Genomic DNA, 20,568 nt, shown 5'->3' with positions numbered 1-20,568 from the left:
ACAGGGTTCCCTCTCCTGACCCCTTTCCAGCACAGTGCCTGGGTCTTTGCTGTTTTTTTGTTTTGTTTTGTTTTGTTTTGTTTAAGATTTTATGTATTTATTTGACAGAGTCAGTGAGAAAGGGAACACAAGCCAGGGGGAATGGGAGAGGAAGAAGCAGGCTTCCTGCTAGTAGGGAGCCTACTGAAGGGCTCAATCCCAGGGTACTGGGATTATGACCTGAACCAAAGGCAGACGCTTAACTTAATGACTAAGCAACCCATACGTCCTGCTGTTCCCTTCTCCTGAGGACAGGTGCGTTGCTGGGTGGAACCAGAAGCTGCCAGAACACAACCCCACCTTCCGTTTTCTAAAGTCCATAGGCGTCTCCCAGCAGGGGGCAGAGCAGGGCTGAGAGAGGATGGAAAGCAGGAGGCGGCTTGGGCCATGAGGACAAGGATACACCAGGGAGGTGGGGCACCTCCCAGGACTGCAAACCTGAGATGCCACAGCAGTGCGGCCTGGCAGGCTTCACGATCTGTGCCGGGGTGCTCAAGCACCAGATCAGCGGGGAGGGGAAGGGCATACCCAGACAGGCCCCCTCCCCGGTGGTGTGCTTTGCATAGGGTTCCAGAGACCTCTGTAGGATTTCAGAATCAGGGCCAGTGCGAACTCAGACAGGAAGAGAGGGAGTCTGAGTGATGGCTCAGCTTCCAACAGGGCAGAATAGGGACAAAATTCATGTCTGAAAAATCATGCAATGTAACCTTTTATGTACACCGGAGTTTGGGAGCCAAGTCCCCACCTGCTCCGACGGCTCAGGGATGCAGAACAGGTAAGCCTGGACATCGACTCTGACTCCACCACTTCTGGGCTCTGTGGCCTTGGGCCTTAAGCAACTTAAGCTCTCAGCCTCAATTTCCTTCCTAGGAAATTGGGCTAGGAATAGGCTACTCCTATTCCCCCGAATTGGCCTATTCCTAGGAATAGGGCTAATGAGAGACCCTGCCTGACCAGGGGCTTGGGAAGATTCCAGAAGACTGTGATTCTAAGAATCCAGCACAGTGCCTGGTACGGAGCAAATACCTGGGGAGGGATAACCTGCTACCTGGTGCTTTTGGTGTTTTTTTTTTTTTTTTACTTTCCCTACTGACCTGCACCTAATAAAGGACACCTCAAATACTACAGAGTTCCCCTAAAACACTTCTTAACCTCCCTCTCTCTCTCTCACCCCTCCTTCTTCCTCAGCACCCCTGCCCTGGCCCCACTTCCCTTCCTGCAGTATGTCAGGGCTAGAGGGAACTCAAAGACTGTCTAGTCCAACTTCCTCATTTCACACAAATGGAAGCTGAGGTCCAGAAAGGGAAGGAACTTGCCCAAGGTCACAGAGCAGTCAGAAGCAGGGCCAGGACCAGAACCCCAGTTCCTGAGGCTCTCAGTGTAGGGGGCCCTTCCTGAACATTCTTACCCCTGTCCTTCCCTCCCTTTCCTCTTCTTTCCTCCCCTATAGACAGCTCCCTGGGGCTATCTCAGCCTCTTCTGCCATAGCCCCTAAATCTGCAGAGGTCAGCAAACGTCCCATTTTACCCTGGACCCCTTGAGGAATCTCACGGGGTCCTCCCCAGTCTTCTCATCCCCTGGGGTGCTGCTGGCAGTGTGACTGGACAGAATTTGGGGAGTACCTAGGAAGGCTGGTCTCCCCCACTGCGCTCTGCACCCCTGGCCCCCCATTCACAGGTCTTGCCTTTCTGGCCCAGATATTTCCCCTGCAGGTGGACTACACGGTCCTGCAGCTTGGGACAGTCAGGCTCTTCCTGTGGGTCCTACCTCTCAGTGATCGCCACCATCTCTGAGGACAATGCTTTTCCCTGGACCACAGGCTGGGGTTGGGAGGATGTGGTAAAGACTTCCAGCTTCAAAGCTGGAGGTGAGGTGCTGCTTTTTTTGGATCACTATATTTTCCCACTCCACTAAGCTCTTGGGAAAGTGGAGAAGCCAGTTAGCTGAGTTCCATTTCCTAGTGGGAGCTAAAAACAAAAACTAAGCATCCACAAGAGGCCTCATTCTGCCAGCAGGGGCCCAGCAGACAAGCCACACATGAACCCATGACTGCCCGGTAGGGGCTGGGAGCCTTCCCACCACACAGCTTGATCTGTAAGACCCTCCTCAGTGGCCCTCTGCCTCTACTGGCTGTGGAAAGAGCCACTTGTCTGTCTGAGTGGCCCAGTGGCTGAACTCCACCTCAACGGTCCCCTCTCCCTCCCGGGAGGCCAGTTCTATACATCACTTCCACATGCCCCATCCCTAGCCAGGCCCACAGGAGGCACCAACTGAATACACTTGCTCCCATCAACAAACTGGGGAGCCATCTGACATGAATCCCCATTTTGGTCTAGGAAGTTGATCCTTCAAGGAAATGCCCAAACCACAGCTTTTCTGACTTTTCGGCTGAAACTGCTCAGTGACAGAGGAGCAGGAACGTGAACAGGGGGATGTGAAAGAATTAGCTTCCCTCATAGGAGAGAGTGTGGGGTTCTATTTGTAATCTCATATTGAGTTTTAAAGTTGATGTGTATTATGCACTTAAAATATGTGGGTTTCTACTGATGTAACAATTACACGACATCATTTTTCTTTTCCAACATCTTTGAGAGAGAGAAAGAGACGGGGTAGAAGGAAAGGATCTCCAGCAGACTCCCACTGAGTGCAGAGCCCAACTCAGGGCTTGATCCCATGACCCTGAGATCATGACCTGGGCTAAAACCAAGCAAAGTGGATACTTCGTGAAGGTGGCCATGAAGCACTAGGGACTCGTGAGCTCAAGAGATGACACAGTTATTACACTTTCAGGTTTCCCAATTTCCCTTTGGCAACGATGCGCTCATTTCCCTGTTAGAACAGTGGTTCCTAGCACTTTGGGGAACAGGGAGTCCTCTGAGTATTTGAGCTTTGGTCTCTCTCCCCCTAAAACATAAAGCAGCACCTAAACTCAACACTCTTTGCATAAACATTTTGCATATAACCACAATGGGTTCAAAGACTGACACCCACTTCAAAGACCCTGCCTCAATCTATCTCCCTTGGATCCCACACCCCCAACACCACTGAGATGGAGAGCAACTGTTGCCCAAGAGGTCAGAACTGCTTCTCATGGAGAAGAGAAGGACAGGGCTGGTGGTACAGTCACCAGGAACAGGCAGGGTGAGGACTGCTGGGCTTACCTGCATTAGGGAGGATACTAAGCCATTCTGGAAGACCACTTGTTGATCTGGAGGCTCAGTCAGTCACTTGCAACCCCACCTCCCTGGAGTCTTCAAATTAAGATCAATCATTTCTTCCAGAACAGCTAAACCAAAAGGACCCACCCCATGGCCAGGGTCTACCAGGCCCCCTACTCCCCACCATTCTCACCATAAACATTTCTTCTTTTACATTCTTTCTCTTTGTTACCACCCTTCTTCCTCTCCCATTCCTGATGGTCCCTCCATCCCCAACCTTCTCTTTTTTTCTCTCCTCTGGCTCTGCCGTAGTCCAGCCAATAGCATCACCAGATTCCAAACAGAGGCACCAGGGGCTTCTCAACCCTTGAGTGAGATGCTATTGAACCCAGAAGCAGCCAGATGGATGATATGACCTCAGAAGGTGACTTCCACCAAGAGTCCAGCTCCCAAATCCCAGAAACCTGGGATTTCTAGAAAACTAATCACACCAATGCTAGGAGTATCATTTTGGAGAATGGCCTGAGGAGCCATGGAGAACTAGTGGCCCTCGACATTACTAAATCCAGAAGGTATGGTGAAGTGCCTGAGCCCCCCAGTTCCTCCAACGAGCATTATTCTCACCTTGTAGGACGGGGTCTCCGTGCCTGGGTTCTCAGCCTGCACGACAATGTAGGCATGTAAGAAGTTGGAGGCAATCATATCTGGGACAAACGGTGTGTTTTCTTCTTGGAAGATGATGGCCACAATGTCATTCCCAATGTGTCTCTTTCTCTGGAGCTAAACAAAAAGTGGTCCATTGTTATAAGCCAGCTAGGAACAACCTGAAAACAAACAAGATCTAGACAGGAAAGTCCTCATTATTCTACCTTATTCAGAAACCCTGTAACTCTGAGACCTAGCTCTCCAGGGGAGTTTTTCCCCCCAATCTTCAGAAGCCACCAAAAAGAAAAAAATGGGGAAGATTAGATAGGTATCAGCTAGCAAGCATGTTACTGAGCTCTAGAGGAGCCAGGGTCCTGACACAGGACTCGGGGAGAATGGTTAAAAGGTGAGGAATGGGTTTTGCCCTGGCAGAGCCTGTAATGGGTCTAGAAGGGACAGAAACACAGATGAAGCCACCTGAAAACAGTAACAAAGGCACCAGCCAGCACGTGCTACGTCAGTTGCCACACACAAAACATCTGGCGCTCTGCGGGCAGACAGGAAGGCAAAATCAGAGGCCTGGCGCTAACCTGAGAAGGCTTCCTGGAAGAGGAGATGGGGTGGGTGGGCAGTGCTTGAAGGAAATGTGGATGCACAGGGATTAGCGAGCAGAGCATTCTATACCAGAGGGAGGGAGGACCACGCTTAGAGAAAGAGGGCAACCTGGCTTGGCAGGGGTCATGGGAGAGAAATCCATGCCTGATTCAAACTGGGCCAGGTCCTTGCACAGGCGCACTCAATCACCGAGCAGCTACTGTGCGTCAGGAACCATGCCGTGCTGTTCACATGTGTGGCTTCAAATACTGGGGCCACCAAGTCCTGGCTAGGTGCCTACCTATGCATTTGTTCCTCGATTAAGCACCTCAGGCATGCAGGCTCTACGTTTTATGTTGACTTTCATATTTATGGAGCACTGCTGTAGACTGAGCCCCAGGTTGGACACTTTTACACGAATTACCTCACTTATCCCACCCACCTCCTCCCATTTCTTGGGAGCAGAAAATTAATATTATTCAGCCCTTGCAGAAAGCCAAGCTCTGTGTACTTCCCACTGAATATAGGGGAGACTGAAAGAGAGCCCCAGGCTGGGGCAGGGGGCGAGAAGGCCATGAGGGAACAGAGACAAAGGTGAAACGTGGAGAGAAAAACCTACTTTGGATTCAAAAGGAATCCTGCTCCCATTTGTTTCTGGAACATTCCATGGTTATTTTTGAGCCAAATCACAGTCTCATTTGCCAATTTCCTTTTTCCCTACGAAGCCAGGCACTATGTTTACAGTATTACATCTGTGCTCCCTCCTCAGTTCCCTGCTCAGAGAGGAATGGGTCAGAGACTGGGGAAGAGCCTACCTTCCTTTCTGAGTTTCCTAGAGACTGAAAAGGCACAAAGAGTGGGAGGGGGCAGATGGTGCAGCAGCCAGGCCTCAGCTGCTGATTTCAGGGCTCCCCGAGAAAAGAGCTGGGCCACCTTGGGGACACACTGCTCTCCAAAGCAGCAAATGAGAGGGAGGGCAGGACAATGCTGGATGCAGAGGTCTCATCCAGGTTCCCTGGTTGAGGTGAAGGCTGAACTCCTGCCCATGAGCAGGTGCAGCAAGAGATGAGACTAGAAAGGTTGAGAGGCGGGGGGCAATGACCACTGTTGGGGGGGTCCTGCCACCCATCACTGGGGCAGGAAGGAGGGCCATGGTCAGGAAGGAAGCCTGCCACAAGCCAGGCACTACTGAACCATACCTTCAGAACCTTCTGTGATGCCCCCAACAATCCTGTGACTTAGGTGGTCTTACCTGTTTTGCAGCTGAGGAACATGAGACCACAAGGTTAACCAGCTTTCCCGGAGTCACATACCCCCGAGTGACAGAACTGACATCAAGCTGCTACTTGCAAATGCCATCATGTCCTCCTCACCACCGCCCTACACAAGCAGGGCACTTGGACTCTGCTGCCAGCTCTGCCCCCAACCACGCTGAGCTGCAAGTTCCCCACCTGTCAGAGTGAGACAAGCAGGAGCCCTGTCCTGCCTCCCACACCAGGTGCCGTGACAGGCCACAAGGGTGAGACAATACCATGAACAGACTGGCCTCTGGATTATGAAAGTGGGAAAGGGGCCCAGCCTCTCAAGTACCCAACACCAACAGCAGGCTTTCACCTCACATGCCCCATGCTCCCAACACCCTCCCAATCCAGGTTACCTGCTGGGCGTCTCCCTCGGTAAACGGCAGCTTTGTGGAGACATGAAACATGATCTCTCTGTCCCGGAATATCGTGTACACAGATTCCACCCCCGTCTGTCCGTGGGTCACATCCAGGCCTCCGCGGAAACTGTTGGCAAAACAGGGTAAGAGCAGGAAGGGAGTAAGTGTGAGGAAAAGTAGGCTACATGGTGCCTTTCCTGAGGATACGGGGGCCGGAGAAGGAAAGAGAAGACACGCAAGAGTGTGGACACAGACAGAATGATGGGCCTGGCGCAGGGGGGTCCGGGCTCCTGAGTACACAAGCCCCAGAGGTCTACTCATAAGCCTCTTGTTTAAGAGATAGAGGCAGGGACGCCTGGGTGGCTCAGTTGGTTGGACGACTGCCTTCGGCTCAGGTTATGATCCCGGAGTCCCGGGATCGAGTCCCGCATCGGGCTCCCAGCTCCATGGGGAGTCTGCTTCTCCCTCTGACCTTCTCCTCGCTCATGCTCTCTCTCTCACTGTCTCTCTCTCAAATGAATAAATAAAATCTTTAAAAAAAAAAACAGACAGAGGCAGAACATCCATCCAGCCAACAAGAAGGGAGGTCACCCATCCTCAATTCCAAATGCCATCCCGGGTGCCAGTTGCCCCCACAGCTGGGCATAAGCCTTTCCTCTCTGCAAGGCCATGTCCAAGTCCTCAGCCCAAAACCAGGGCAACCAGCTCTCCTGTGGGAGCATCCAGAGGGCAGCTTGAAGAGGTGACAGACTCTGGATTTCTGCCTAGCCACTCCGTCATGTGGAGACCCAGCCACAGGAGCACCCACCCCAGCGGCATCCAAGGAGCCCCTCTCCGGTATCTCCTCAAAGGCAGGAAAGAAAAGTACTAAGACCCTGGGTGGGCTTCCGGGAGCCACCCCTTCTTCCTTTCTAGACATGGGCTCCCGGCCATGGGTCACAGTCTTCAGCAAGAGGAGGGGAGGCAGGTTCCTTTAGAAAATGAAATAAAGCACAACCTGGATGTCAGTCCCCGAAAACGTTGTAAGACAAACCAGAAAATGTGCTCCGCTCAGCATGGCAGGAAGCTCAGCAGGCTGGGGGTCGGGCACTCTGGGTCCAGCCGATAAGCCAGCACGTGACCTCGGGCACATCACTTTACCTGTCCTCATCTGCCTCAGTTTCTTCCTCTACACGATAAGGGCTAGAAATCCATGATCTCTGGGGTTCATCCTGGTTTTAACAGCTTTTACTTCATCTATTCTAAGGCACACCTTTTTTCATACTTGAACATCTCTGAAACCAGAATGCATCTTACAATGATGGCTCCTTAGAGTCGATGGAAGGGGGCACAGGAAGAGCAAGAATGTAAGGACTCCCCACGCTGACTCCGCATGGGGCCCCAGCCCTGCTACATCACATACAGCATCTACTTGAATCACTCAACAACCTGGCAGCATCAGCACTATCTTTACCTCCCAGCTACAGATGAGGAAACTGAGGCTTTCAGGGGTTAAGGCACTTGTTCAAAGACACAGAGCCAATAAGTGGTGGAGGTGGGACTTTTACCAATGTGTGTCTGATGCCAGGTGGCAGTGATGACCTTGGAGGGGGAAAGAAGAAGTGGAGAAGAGAAGGGAGTGGAGGAAGAAAGTAATAACTGAACACCACTACACACCAGGCCCAGAGCCAGGCACTTTCACACCTGATAGGAGATCCTGTCAATCTGGCTGATGAAGCAGGGGATCCCTGGGGCTCAGCGGCATGTCAGCCTCAAAGCACAGAACAGGCTGGCCAGTTCCGGTCAAATATTGCCTTTGTCAAGGGAAACCAAGGGCCAGAGTTTTCCAAGCATAGTCCCAATATTCTTTCTTTCCACTTAAGAGAACCAGAGGCTACTGCACAAATTTCTGCCAGGGAGATTACTGTATCCACCAATTCTTAATTATCCATTGTTTTTGTGTATTCTCTGAAATGGGCCCCTTCCCCCAACAGGGCCCTCTTTCCTGAAGGCCTGGCCAGTGAGTTACAGAGAAGGTGGATTCATTTCACTCTTGGTTGGAGCAGTTTCATCACACATTGGAAGACCAGTATCAGTGCCATTCAGAGAATGTGCCATTCTGGGTTATCCCCCACGTCACCCGTTTTCTTAGGGATGCAGGGGAATATTGGTCACTTGCTAAAAAACAATACCAGGTTTCCTGTGTGTATTTTCACCTCTCACATACCCCCAAGACTCAACTGTTGCCCCTCTCCCTTACTCCAGGCTTTCAGCTCTAGGGCCAGAGCCCTTGACAGAAACTCACCCTTTGAAATCCTGCAGTGTGATCGTGTCCCCCAAAAGGTCCAAGAACTCCTTGAAAGCTGGGCTCTCCTCATTGTTTCCAAACAGCTCTTCCTCCAGGGTCTGAAAGAGAAACAGAATCGGGGTAAGAGTCAGAAAGAAAAGCCTTCTTGATGCCAAGGGAAGGAATATGGCTGCCCAGCTACCTGGTCCATTTCTTCCTTTCTCCCCAGCCCCAACACATTTGCCAACCACTGGCTCTGCTTGACTGGAGGAAGAACAAATAGAATTCACTCAGCAGAGCCGGAACTTCGGGGCTGGTTAGGGAGGACTTGCTAGCACAACACAGTCTGCTGGCCAGCGCAAAAGGCAGAGCTGAAGCAAAGAGTTCTTAGACTTGATACCAAAAACCATTCCATTAATGAAAAATTAATAGTTGGACTTTTGACACAGGACTAGTAGTTAGAATATATACAGAACTCTCAAAACTCAGTAGTAATCAAAATCATAATCTCTCTCCCTGGGTGGCTATAATCAAGAAGAAAGACAAAAACTGACAGTGGGGGTACCTGAGAAGTTCAGTCAGCTGAGTGGCAGACCCCTGATTTCAGCTGGGGTCAGGAACTCAGAGGCCTGGGATCAAGCCACATGTCAGGCTCTAAGCTCAGCAGGGAGTCTGCTTGAAGAGTTTTCTCCTCTCCCTCTACCCGCCCCCTGCTTGCTCTCTCTCTCTCCATCTCTTTCTTAAAAAAAAAAAATACATCTTAAAAAAAAAAAAAAAGAACTGATGGTGAGGATACGGAAAAGTCAGAAGCCTCATACACTGCTGGTGGGAATGTAAAACGGTGCTGTCTCTTTGGAAAACAGTCTGGCAGTTCTTCAAAAGGCTAAGCATAGAGTTACCATATGGCCCAGCAATTCTACTCCTAAGAATATATCCAAGAAAAAGGAAAACATAAGTCCACACAGAAACTTGCACATGAATGTTAAAAGCAGCATTATTCATAACAGCCCAAAAGTGGAAACAACCAGAATGTCCATCAACTGACAAACAGATAAACGAAATATGGTATGTCCATACAATACATAATTCTGCCATCAAAGGAATGCAGGACTGACTATGCTACAACATATATGACCCTTGAAAACATGTTAAGCAAAAGAAACTAGACAAAAAAGACCACATATTATGATTCCATTTACACAATGTGTCCAGAACAGCCAAATCCATAGAGACAGAAAGTAGATTTGTGATGACGGGAGCTGGCAAGAATGGATATGGATTGACCGCTAATGGGTATGGGGTTTCTTTGGGGGTTGATGAAAATTATCTGGAGTTAGATAGTGGTGATGGTTTTATAACTCTGTGAATATACTCCAAGCCACTAAATCACATTTGAATCATATTAAATGTGAGTTACACTTCAATAAAGCTGTTATGAAAAGTTTCAAACAGTTAAGAAAAAAGATCCAATTAGAAAATGGTTATACAAGAGACACCTGGCTGGCTGGGTTGGGACAGCATATGACTCTTGATGTTGGGGTTGTGAGTTCAACCCCAATGTTGGGTGTAGAAATTACTTAAAAATAACATCTTTTAAAAAAACAGAAATGTAATGGTTAAAAGACATGAATAGTCATTTCACCTGAAGAAATATATACAGAGGGCAAATAAGCACATGAAAAGATAGCCATCACCATTAGCCATCATTAGGGAAATACAAATTAAAACCATTATGAGACATCACTACACATCTATCAGAATGGCTAAAATTAAAAAATAGTAACAACACCAAATGCTGGTGAGGATATAGAGGAAATGGATTACGCATACACTGCTGGTAGGAATGCAAAATGGAACAACCACTCTAGAAAACAGTTCAGCAGCTTCTTACAAAACTGAACATGTAATTACCATAAACCCAGCATATGTTCCTCGACATTTACCCCAGAGAAATGAAAACTTATGTTCACCCGAAAACCTATATACCAATGTTCACAGCAGCTTTATTCATAATTACCCCAAATTGGAAGCCACCCAGATATTCCTCCAAGGGTGACCAGTTAAGCAGACCACAGTATAAACACACCACAGAATACTACGCAGCCATGAAAAAGCAAGGACTCCCCCCCCCCACACACACACACAGATACACAGGAATCTCCCTGAGTGGGAAAAAGAGCCAATATCCAAAGGTTATATAGTGTATGATCCCATCTATGTAATAATTTTCAAATAACAAAGTGTTAGAAAGTGAAGAATACATTAGTGGTTGCCAGGGCTCAGGGACTGGAGGTAGGAAGGGATGATGGAGGCAAGAAGGAGGTGGGTGTGCCTATGAAAGGGCCACATAAGGGATCCTTGTGTCAGTGAACTTCTTCTGTATTTTGACTGTGAAGCCTACACTGTAATAAAATTATATACAATGAAATACACACACACACACACACACACATCCCTATGGTCACATGAAAACCTGGAGAAGTCTGAATAAGATCTGAGGATTGTATCAGTGTCAATATCCTGGCTGTAATTTCACACTGCAGTTTTATAAGACATTACCTTTGGGGAAAACTGGGTAAAGGGCACACAAGAGCTTTCTGTATTATTTCTTAAAACTGCATGCCAATCTACAATTATGTAGAAGTTAAAAGTTTAATAATTTTAAAAAAGTAGAAAGCAAAGCTCTGCCCTTGTGACAGGCTCCAAGCAGTGCACAGCCCTGCCTGATCAGCAGGCTCTGCCCACCGAGGCAGGATCGGCAAAAAGCAATGACTCTGCAGGCATCCACAGATGGCAGTTCACAGCTGCAGATGACCCGGGAAACTCCAGCATAAGCAATCCCCTCAAGGAGGAAGTATCTAATAAGTGACTCTTTAATATCTCCTTAATACCTGCTTCATCACAAAAAAGAGCAGATCCCAGGTTCTATGCCTTCAACAGGCAGCAGAATCTAGCTAGATTTCAATAACTTCACTCTTTTTCATGGTATTTCCTTTTTAGAATGACCTTCATTTCATGCAAGGGATATTGATTTTCTAATTAGAGTGGTGATACAAAATTTCCTTTAAACCATGCATGTAAGGTGGAAAAAAAGTTTTTTTAAAGAAAATGTGAGGTAGTTAATAGTACAGGTGTGATAAAAAGTGTAAGAGAGGCAAACAGGAGAAAATATGATCTTGGATGTCATTTGTGAATGTCTGAAGTTTGGGAAACATGGCCCTCTAGCAGGGGTCAGCAAACTGTGGCCCAGAGGCCACAACCAGTGTGCTACTTTATAAATAAAGCTTTATTGGAACACAGGCAGGACAATCCATTTGGTTCTGTCTATGGCTGCTTTTGCACTACAAAGGTAGGGTTGGGTAGTTAGCTCCACAGAGGCAGTACGGCTCTTGAAATCTGAAATATTATTTATCTGGCCTTTCACAGAAAGTGTGCTGGTTCCTGCTGTATAGAGAGCATGCCTCAAAGGCATCACACACAACTCTGACCCAGCAGGCTGTTTACCCCAGGTCGTGAGGCCAGAGTGTGCGAGAACAGCTGCTTCCAGGTAACACACATCTTCTCCAGTGAAAGCAATCCAGCTTATTCAGCAGGGCGTGCAGCTCTTGCTAGGATGGACACCCAGCCTGGTGCTAGCAGTATATTTTTACACTGGCCATGAGTCTGACCATGCGCTCAGGAAGGGAGTCTTAGTCAACACTGTGTCTGATAAACAGGAGAATTAGAGGGGACTTACTTGTATCCTAAGAACAGCATAGAGCTTTCATGCAACAAATGTTCATATAACCTGCCCCATGGGTGTAGGTCTGCAAAACAGTAACTTTTTAAAAAGTTTTTTAAAAAAGACTTTTTTCTCCCTGTGTACCTCCACCGGGGCTCAGCAGCATCCAGTAAATAGACAACACCCAGACTCCTCCCAGAGGTGGATGGTTAATGTTTGGTAATTATAATTTTGCTGGAACACTGGGTTGTAATCATCTTATGAGATCTGCTATGGTAAATTTCACAAGCAAAAACTTTAATTAGGGGGGTTATATTAGTAGACCTGTACAAAATAAATATGCAATATATAAAAATAATTAGAGAAGCTACCTGAATAATCTCCCTTCAATTATAAGATTCATCCATGTTGGCCTCTCAGCTCCTAAACTCTTCACTTAATTAGACTGTTTTTAAGCAAACACATTTCTCTTGTGATCTAGTATCTTCGGACAAGGAAGTCCGCTATCAGCTAGCCAAGAAACACACCATCACGGGGCGGGGGGCTAACAGATAATGTTGAAAGATACTATCAACTGACCTACCATAAGAGCACCAAAACTTTTATCCATTGATTCACACAGAAAAAAGTTATTGAGTGTTATTTCCATAAAACCACCACACTAGGCTCTTGGATGATACCAGGATGAACCTGGTGTAGAACCTTCTAGGTGAGGAAGCATGGATGTGTTCAGCAGTCCACTTCTCAGGGTGTTAATGCATGTCCATGATAGGCAAGATGGGAAGTTTGTGGTCAAATAAGTATGGGAAACACTATGTTCAAAAAAGCTCTGTGAGCTCTTTACCCTGGGATTCTTAGAGCCTTTAAAATGTTCCCACACAATTGCCCCCACCCAAGGAATTTGTTCACAGAGTACCCATCAGGCCAGCGTCTCATGGAACACACTTCGAGAAACATTATCCTGACCACCTAACCTCAAAGCAGCATAGAAGTGCTACGACAGACAGAGGAGGGGGAGCAGTAGTGTACCGGGAAATTTTTTTTAACAACCAGGTTTCCAAAGAGGAAAAGCAGAAGCCCTAGTTTGTGAATTTCCATGGTGTAAATACTTCCGCCATGGCTGATTTCAAGCCACCGGCATGACATTGCAGCAATCTAAGAAAAGTCCAGGGAGAAAGAGCTAATTCCCAGCTGGGAGAAGGGCAGGCAAGGAGAAAGCAGCTTGTGCTAATCCATTCCCTCTACCCAGTCCGATTATTCTTAGGACAACAGCCCATAGTTCAATATAAGCTGAGGTAGCCAAGAAGAATTAGAAGTTCCTTTATGAAAAATGACACTGCTGTTTAGAGGATGTGCAGGCCTTCTTGTGAGGAGGAGCCCACCTTGAAGATCCTGTCACCTCCAGCCTAATTCATCCTGTAACGTGACTGTTGTACTCAGCATGTGGAAGAAACTAGCGCAGAGCGTCTGTGCTTGAGGGGAGGCAAAGAGGGAGTCCCCAGAGAGAAACCACAGGGTATAGTGACCAGTATGGATTCGTGATGCTTACCTGCCTGGCTTTTTGATAAATAACCCCAAATTTGAACGTGTTGTTGACATCGTGTTCATCATAGGACACAATCATTTGGGAAGCCTAGAAAAATGTAGAAAGAAATCAGACTGTTCATTAATTGAGGGACAAGGGAGGAAGCAAAGGAAAGGGAAAGCACTCATTCTGGTGGAGAATGTGTCCCCATGGTGTGAGACATCCACACATGTGCGGGGAGGCACAGGGGAAGCCAGAGGTTTCAGCTGGTTCCCAGACTGGGGCTCTCCCACAGTGGCCACACCTCTGGATCTCTATACCATTCCCATCCAGATGGGCCAGCCAAGGCCTGGGAGTCCAGCAGGACTCAGGGAACAGACTTGCCCCAGTGTTTTATCTGTGATGTAAAAAGTGATTGGCCCCAAAACTGGTCAGCGAGGATGATGCTGGCCCTAATTACCTCTGATCAGCATATGATTTTAAGCAAGGCACTGCTCATGCCCAGACTTCAATCCCCCTTTATCCATTAAGTGAGGTCTCTAAGGAGGAACACACAATATGCAAAGGGAGGGTGGGGTGGGAAACCCACTGGTTTCCCACTAACCCAACTAAACCCCGACCACTGGTTCAGTTTAGTTTTCCCTTATGCCTCTGTGTTGCTGTCCAGGGCTCAGAAACACCAAACTCTGTATCTTAAATCTGCTGCTTTTACCTGCATAGCTTTGAGTGAGCCACTTTACTTCTCTGGACCTCAGTTTTTCCATCCATTAAATGGAGATGTGTGGCTGTGAAGATTCAGTAACACCAGGCACATAAGGTGCTGAACAACAGAGCAGCTATCACCATCATCATCCTCATCATCTGTGTAACCCTCCAGAAAGGTCGGAGCTGAACCAGATTGTTGGGAAGGAGGAGACTTGGGCTTTATTGGGATAGTCTCTGTAGTAAAAAGGAGGGATCTGACCACATATTACATAGGAGGGACAAACAAGGCATGACTTGTGGTTCAGCATATACAACCCAAGGGAGGCTCTGAATCACCCAAGGAAATGGGTGCCTCTCAGCTCCACCGGGAACGTGCCACTGCCCAGGCCCAGAGGGAGACCATACCCACATGGAATGGTCAAAGTTGCAGACCAGCTGCCCTGCCAGAAAAGAGGCATCCAGCGATGGAGAAGGCCCCACAGAACATTCTAGACTCTATGAATTACAAACACATACACACACATACCCCTCCCTCAGCCAGATTAACACCCCAGCCAGACTAAGTGGTCTTTCAAACACAGAAAACAAGAAAATACAGCTGCTTTTCCATTATTACCAGAGCCAGAGGCTTTCCAAGTCACAGGGAGAACTGTGCAAATGAGCACCGTCCCCAGCTTCTCTCGGCGGACAGGATTTGATGACAAAAACTGCCAAGCTTGTAGTTAAATAAGGCCTTCGTGACAGGGTTTTAATGTTTAGTTAAAACTCACTAATTCAGCTTTAATTATAAAGGGAAGGGCAGCCTGAATGAAAGAAAACGCTCCATGGGGGGCAGCTTATTCTGGGGAGAGCCTCCAGACGTGCAGAGGGTGTCAGAGAGGGGGACTCTGGCACATTCCTATGCAGGTGAGGATCCTGCCATTAGCTCAGCCACAGCACAGAGATGAATGGTGTCAAGCACAACCATGAACATCCAAGCCATGTGTTCCAGGGGGAGCCAGATTCCTCCGCCAGGACAGGGCCTCTCTTCCCACCCAAACATTCCAGCTAGCCATCCCTCACTACAAACAGCGGGGTCCAGGGAACGGACTGAGCCAGCCCCAGCAAGCCTCTGCGGCCACTGTGTGGGTGCGCAGGGTGAGCTTCGAAGCACCACTTACTTCCCCTTCCGGCCTTCTAGACCCTGCCAACTCATGAAGCAGTCTGCACACCGGCTCTCTTCCCATGACCAATTTAAAGCAATTGACTGTCCATGAGTGATTTAGGTCCTGTCGTGCCATAATTGTTCTTGAGTTGGCTTGTTGGTTTAGTTTTGTTGTTATTGTTCCTCTGCCCACCCACACTCCCACAGCTGGGGTCAAATTCAGGCCAGTCCGAAGGAAACTGATAACAGAACCAGCCTGTTTATTAACTAGGGCTGTGCAGGGGCTGTAAGGCCTCAGAGCTGCAGTAACACTGGCAACGGGAAGCCACGATCTGGCCTTTTCTCTCTTAGCGGGGTTCTGCCCCCTCGCTCCTCCATGATGACAGACTAGATCTGCACTAACCTTCCAGCTATAGGTGGAATTACTCCCTACATCAGAAGGGCCTCCAGGAAGTATGACGAGAATAAGTGGGAGAGGTCACAACACTGCAACCCCTCTACCGCCCCCACAACAGATGGGGACCAATTCAGGTGGGCCTCTCCCCAGGCACGGCCTAGGACAGGTTTCCAGTGGACCAGTTTGCAAAGGGGTGAGCAGGGAGAGGGAGAGACATGGAGGTTTATTGGAGACCCCACAAAACCCCACCAAGATGCACAGAACATCCCACAGAGCCACCGATAAACAAATCCATGACAAGCTACAGAGCCCTGGGCAAGGGGAGGAGGTGAAGGTCCTCACCTTGGGGTACAGGACAGGGTTGAACTTCAGCCCCACAGCGTCATCACAGAAAGCCTAAGCAGGAAGAGAGAAACACACAGTTCAGGGGCCTTTCCACTGAAAACATTGGGGCTGCAGGGTCAGAAGGCCTGGGGCTGAGTCCTGGCTCTGCTGCTCACTAACTAGAGGCCAGGAAAGCCAACTCACCTTCCTGGGGTTTCCTGATAAATTGAGGCCACACAGAAGGCATTCAGCACAATTCTGCTTGGCATTCTCACTCCTAACATGTGGGTCCGACCCAACTGACCATCCTTCTCACCCCACTTTGCTGACTCAGTTCTCAAGCTCCCAATATCTCAGAGCAGAGACATGGTCCCTCCACCAGCTGACGGACAGCTCCTTACTCAAGGTGTCCAGAGGAAACCTGGGGGGTGCCTCCTCTGTCTGGACCAACAGCCTAGCCATCCTCCAGCCTATCTCTCCTGTGTTGTAAAGACTGTCTGGCCACCCCACCTCTCTTCCTCTCAAGTCCTACAGTACTCTGCATAGCCAGCCCTTTCTTTCCATGTCTCTGGTCCCCTGAACCAGCTGTGAACTTGGGGGTGGAGGCCATGAGCAGCCTCAGCTGTGAGGATGAGATGGGGAGGTTGTAGGCAAGATGAGGACATCTGCCAATTGCCCTCCCTCACCCCAACCATGGTATCAAGGGCCAAAGAGCACAGTGGCCTTCCCCCTCTCCAAGGACAGAGCCTCTCTGGATGAGCCTGCACCCCCGCCCCAGCCCTGGGCTTAAGAGAGGAAGCCTGCTTCTCACAAGGGTTGGTTGTTACCTTTGCAATCTGAGGGACGCTGGGCAACTTGTTCAATCCAGCCAAGGGGATCCTTTCATGCACTGTCTTCACTTTGGACCTGCACATGTGAATGAAGGTGAGAAAAGGGGTCTATGAGAAAAGAAGTCCATTAGATTTAGTCAAAATATAAAGGGGATGAAAGTTGCTTTATAAAGGGATTCACCGTAAGACTCTAAATTTAGCCTGTTCCCCTGATTCCTTTAGCACATTATGAAAGTGTTGAATTTTACTGAATGCTTTTCTGCATCTGCTGAGATAGTCACATGGTTTTTAATCTGTTAACCTGGTAGATTACACTTCTGTTGAGCCATCTTTTCGTTCCATGGGTAAAACATGTATTATTTTTTCATATCCTGCTGACTTTAATTTGTTAATATTTCCTTGAGAGTTTCGTATCAATAGTGACACTGGCTTTTTGTTTTATTTTCCTTGTACTTCGCTTGTCAGGTTTTGATATCAAGGTGTTATCCCAGCCTCATAAAATTGCTGAGGAAGATTCTGAACCTTTGAATTCGTTTTTATACACCACAGGGACTTACTGTTCCTTAAAGGTTTGCTAAAACTCATCCTTGAAATCTCTCGGCTTCCTGGGGGTTTTGGCGGGGGAGTGAGGTGGGGTGGGATAGCTTTGGCTATCAATTCAGTTTATTTAATGATGAATATTTAGGTTTTCTACTCCTTATTGAGTCAATTTCGGTCATTTTTTTTTCTATATAATTATCCAACAGTGCAGTGACATAGTATGGGTTTTGGTCTTCTCTTAGGACTTAACCTGTACTTATAATCACACCCCTCCCTTCAGTGTCTTAACATGATCTGTTTGTATCTTTTCTCTGTTTTCCATAATCAGACCTTGATGGGAGTGTACGTATTTTATTAATCTTTCCAAAGAGACAATTTTTGGCTTTGCCATCTCCATTCCTTTTTATTGTTGCTTTCTACTTCACTAGCCTTGTTCTTTGTCTTTTATATTTCCTTCCTTTGTATTTCCTTTGGGTTTTTTTTTTTTTTCCTGCTGTTCTTTTTCTAACTTCTTGACCTGCATGCTTACACAGTTAATCTTTCTTCTTTTTTACAAATGCATTTTAAACTATCCATCTTTCTCTCTAACTACCACTTGAACTGCATCTCACAAAATGCTGGGTGGTATTTTCACTGTCATTCATTTCTAAATATTTTGTCAGTTCTTTCGTGATTTCCTCTTTAATCTGTAAGTTATTTAAAGGGTCGCCTTCTTTTTTTTTTTTTTTTTTAGCTTTCTAAATGTTCTCTTCCTTCGGTAATTGTTGATTTCTCACTTAATCTTCCCAAGTTCAGAGAACATAATCTGTATGTTAATTATTTTAGATCAGTTAATGTACTACACAGGCATTTTTCATGTTCCATGTGGGTTTAAAAACAATGTATTGTTTTGTTTTGTTGAGTTCAGGAATGTATGTTACAAGATCAGATTTGTTAACTGTATTGTTCAAATCTTCTACGTATTTACAATTATCTGCTTGTTCCATTGGTGTCTGAAAGATGTTACTAACTCTCCTACTATAACTGAGGATTTGTCTATTACATTCCTATCTGTTTCTGCCTGTCTGAATTCAAGACTGTCTTACTAAATACAGCTCCATGACTGTTAGATCTTCGAGGTGGACTGTTCTCTATCATCACGGGGGCCAAGCCTTCTGTGGGTCCAGTAAAGGGCATTTTTCTCCACCCAGGTAAGGAACAGATTCAGAAACAAAAAAATTAAGAGCAAGGGATTAGAAGTCAAAGTAACGCCTTCGTTCCTGATAAAAGCCGCCCATTTTAGTACACAGATGAAATGGGTCTTCTAACTAAACCCCAGGATTGTCCTTCAGGTCCCAGCTGCTACCCGGCAAGAGGCAAGCCTCCTCTGGAGGGGGTTGGCTCAGGTTGGGCCTCCAGCACAGAGCAGTGGAGGGTGTACCCTGTAGGCAGCCAATTCCAAGAGGAAAAACAGAAAGGGCTACACATGTCAAATTCTTGCTCTCTAACTGATCAGAGAAGGCAGAGAGAGTCAAGGGTGTTACACAGAAGTATTCCTTCCATACAGGAGGAAATACCAAGAGTGCGGAGAAATATTTCCAAGCTACAAAGGAATGTACTCCCTTTACCCTTACTAATGCTTTATTCCTGAAATTCTATTTTGTCTAATATTAATGTTGCTATACCACCTGGAAGCACTGGTTAGGATTTTCCCAGTGTATATTTTCCATTTCTATTATTTTAAACCTTTCAACATTATTTTTCTTTAGGTAGTTATCTTATAAGAATAGAGCTATAAACCCTATGATCCAGTAATCGCATTACTGGGGTATTTCCCCCCCGAAAATACAAAAACACTAATTCAAAGGGATGCACCCCTATGTTTATTGTAGCAATATTGTAGCCAAATTACGGAAATAGCCCAAGTGTCCACTGATAGATGAATGTATAAAGAATCTGTGCAATGGGATGTTACTCAGCCATGATAAGGATGAAATCTTGCCATTTGCAATGACATGGTTGGAGCTAGAGAGTATAATGCTAAGTGAAACAAGCCAAAGAAAGGCAAATAACATATGATTTCACTCATATGTAGAATTTAAGAAACAAAACAAATGAGCAAAGGGAAAGAAAGAGAGAGAGAGACAAACCAAGAAACAGACACTTAACTCCAGAGAACAAACTGAATGTGAACAGAGAGGGCGTGGGGGGAAGAATGAGGGAAAATAGGTGATGGGGATTAAGGAGTGCACTTGTCATGATGAGCACTGAATAATGGAAGGAATTGTTGAATAACTATATTATATACTTGAAACTAACATTACACAGTATTCACAATACTGGGATTAAACTTAATTTTAAAAAAGAATGGCAAATGTGGGAAAAGAATATAGCTGTAAATTTAGTTCAGTTTTAGTCTCCTAGTCCAGTATATTCATATGGTAAATTAATCTATTTAAATTTATTGTGATTACTAATATATTTGGAATTAGAGCTATTATTTTATGTTTTCTGTTATTCTGTGCTTTCTTTCCTTTTTAAAACTCCTCCTTTCCTGCCCTCAGTTTAATTTTTTTAAAAATTCTCCTTATCCTTCTGCTAGTTTGAGCTGCAGATTATATGTCTATAACTTCCAATACACATTTTTATACATTTCTCTAACAAACTCTAAACTTACCTTGCTGTGTCTCTTCTGAGGAGGGAAGAGGAAATAGTAACTCAGTGAACTCTTCCCTCCCTATGGTCCTTCCTACTTCTGTCCTTCCAATCGTCCTTCCCACTTCCTAGTGAACTCTTCCCTCCCTATCATCCTTCCTACCTCCAGCAACCCTCAGATTGTTTCCTATGATTAAAAGTCTCATAGGGGGTGCCTGGGTGGTTCAGTCATTAGGCATCTGCCTTTGGCTCAGGTCATGATCCCAGGGTCCTGGGATCGAGTCCCACGTCGGGCTCCCTGCCTTGGCAGGAAGTCTGCTTCTCCCTCTCCCACTCCTTCTGCTCGTGTTCCCTCTCTCACTGTGTCTGTTTCTGTCAAATAAATA

The 20,568-nt window shown here is 46.9% G+C and overlaps 1 protein-coding gene across 9 annotated transcripts in view; it reads right to left on the bottom strand.

Annotated features, from left to right (window-relative positions):
* RAP1GAP2 (RAP1 GTPase activating protein 2) overlaps positions 1-20,568 on the bottom strand; it is a 206,283-nt gene that overhangs the window by 24,856 nt on the left and 160,859 nt on the right. For all 9 annotated transcript variants that reach the window (XR_006603739.1, XR_006603740.1, XM_045070200.1 and 6 more), the window contains 6 exons: positions 17,006-17,084; positions 16,197-16,250; positions 13,633-13,716; positions 8,381-8,481; positions 6,094-6,223; positions 3,822-3,977 (listed from right to left, as the gene is read on the bottom strand). Coding sequence is in view for 7 of the 9 variants with exons in the window: in XM_045070200.1 (XP_044926135.1) it covers positions 3,822-3,977; positions 6,094-6,223; positions 8,381-8,481; positions 13,633-13,716; positions 16,197-16,250; positions 17,006-17,084 (604 nt within the window). In the remaining 2 variants the exon portion in view is untranslated. The remainder of the gene's footprint in view (positions 1-3,821; positions 3,978-6,093; positions 6,224-8,380; positions 8,482-13,632; positions 13,717-16,196; positions 16,251-17,005; positions 17,085-20,568) is intronic.

This window comes from Mustela putorius, unplaced genomic scaffold (assembly GCF_011764305.1).
Source record: "Mustela putorius furo isolate JIRA1106 unplaced genomic scaffold, ASM1176430v1.1 tig00003962_pilon_pilon_pilon, whole genome shotgun sequence".
NCBI lineage: Eukaryota > Metazoa > Chordata > Mammalia > Carnivora > Mustelidae > Mustela > Mustela putorius.
Note: the sequence above shows the minus strand (reverse complement) of the source record. Positions and strands in the feature narration are given on the sequence as shown.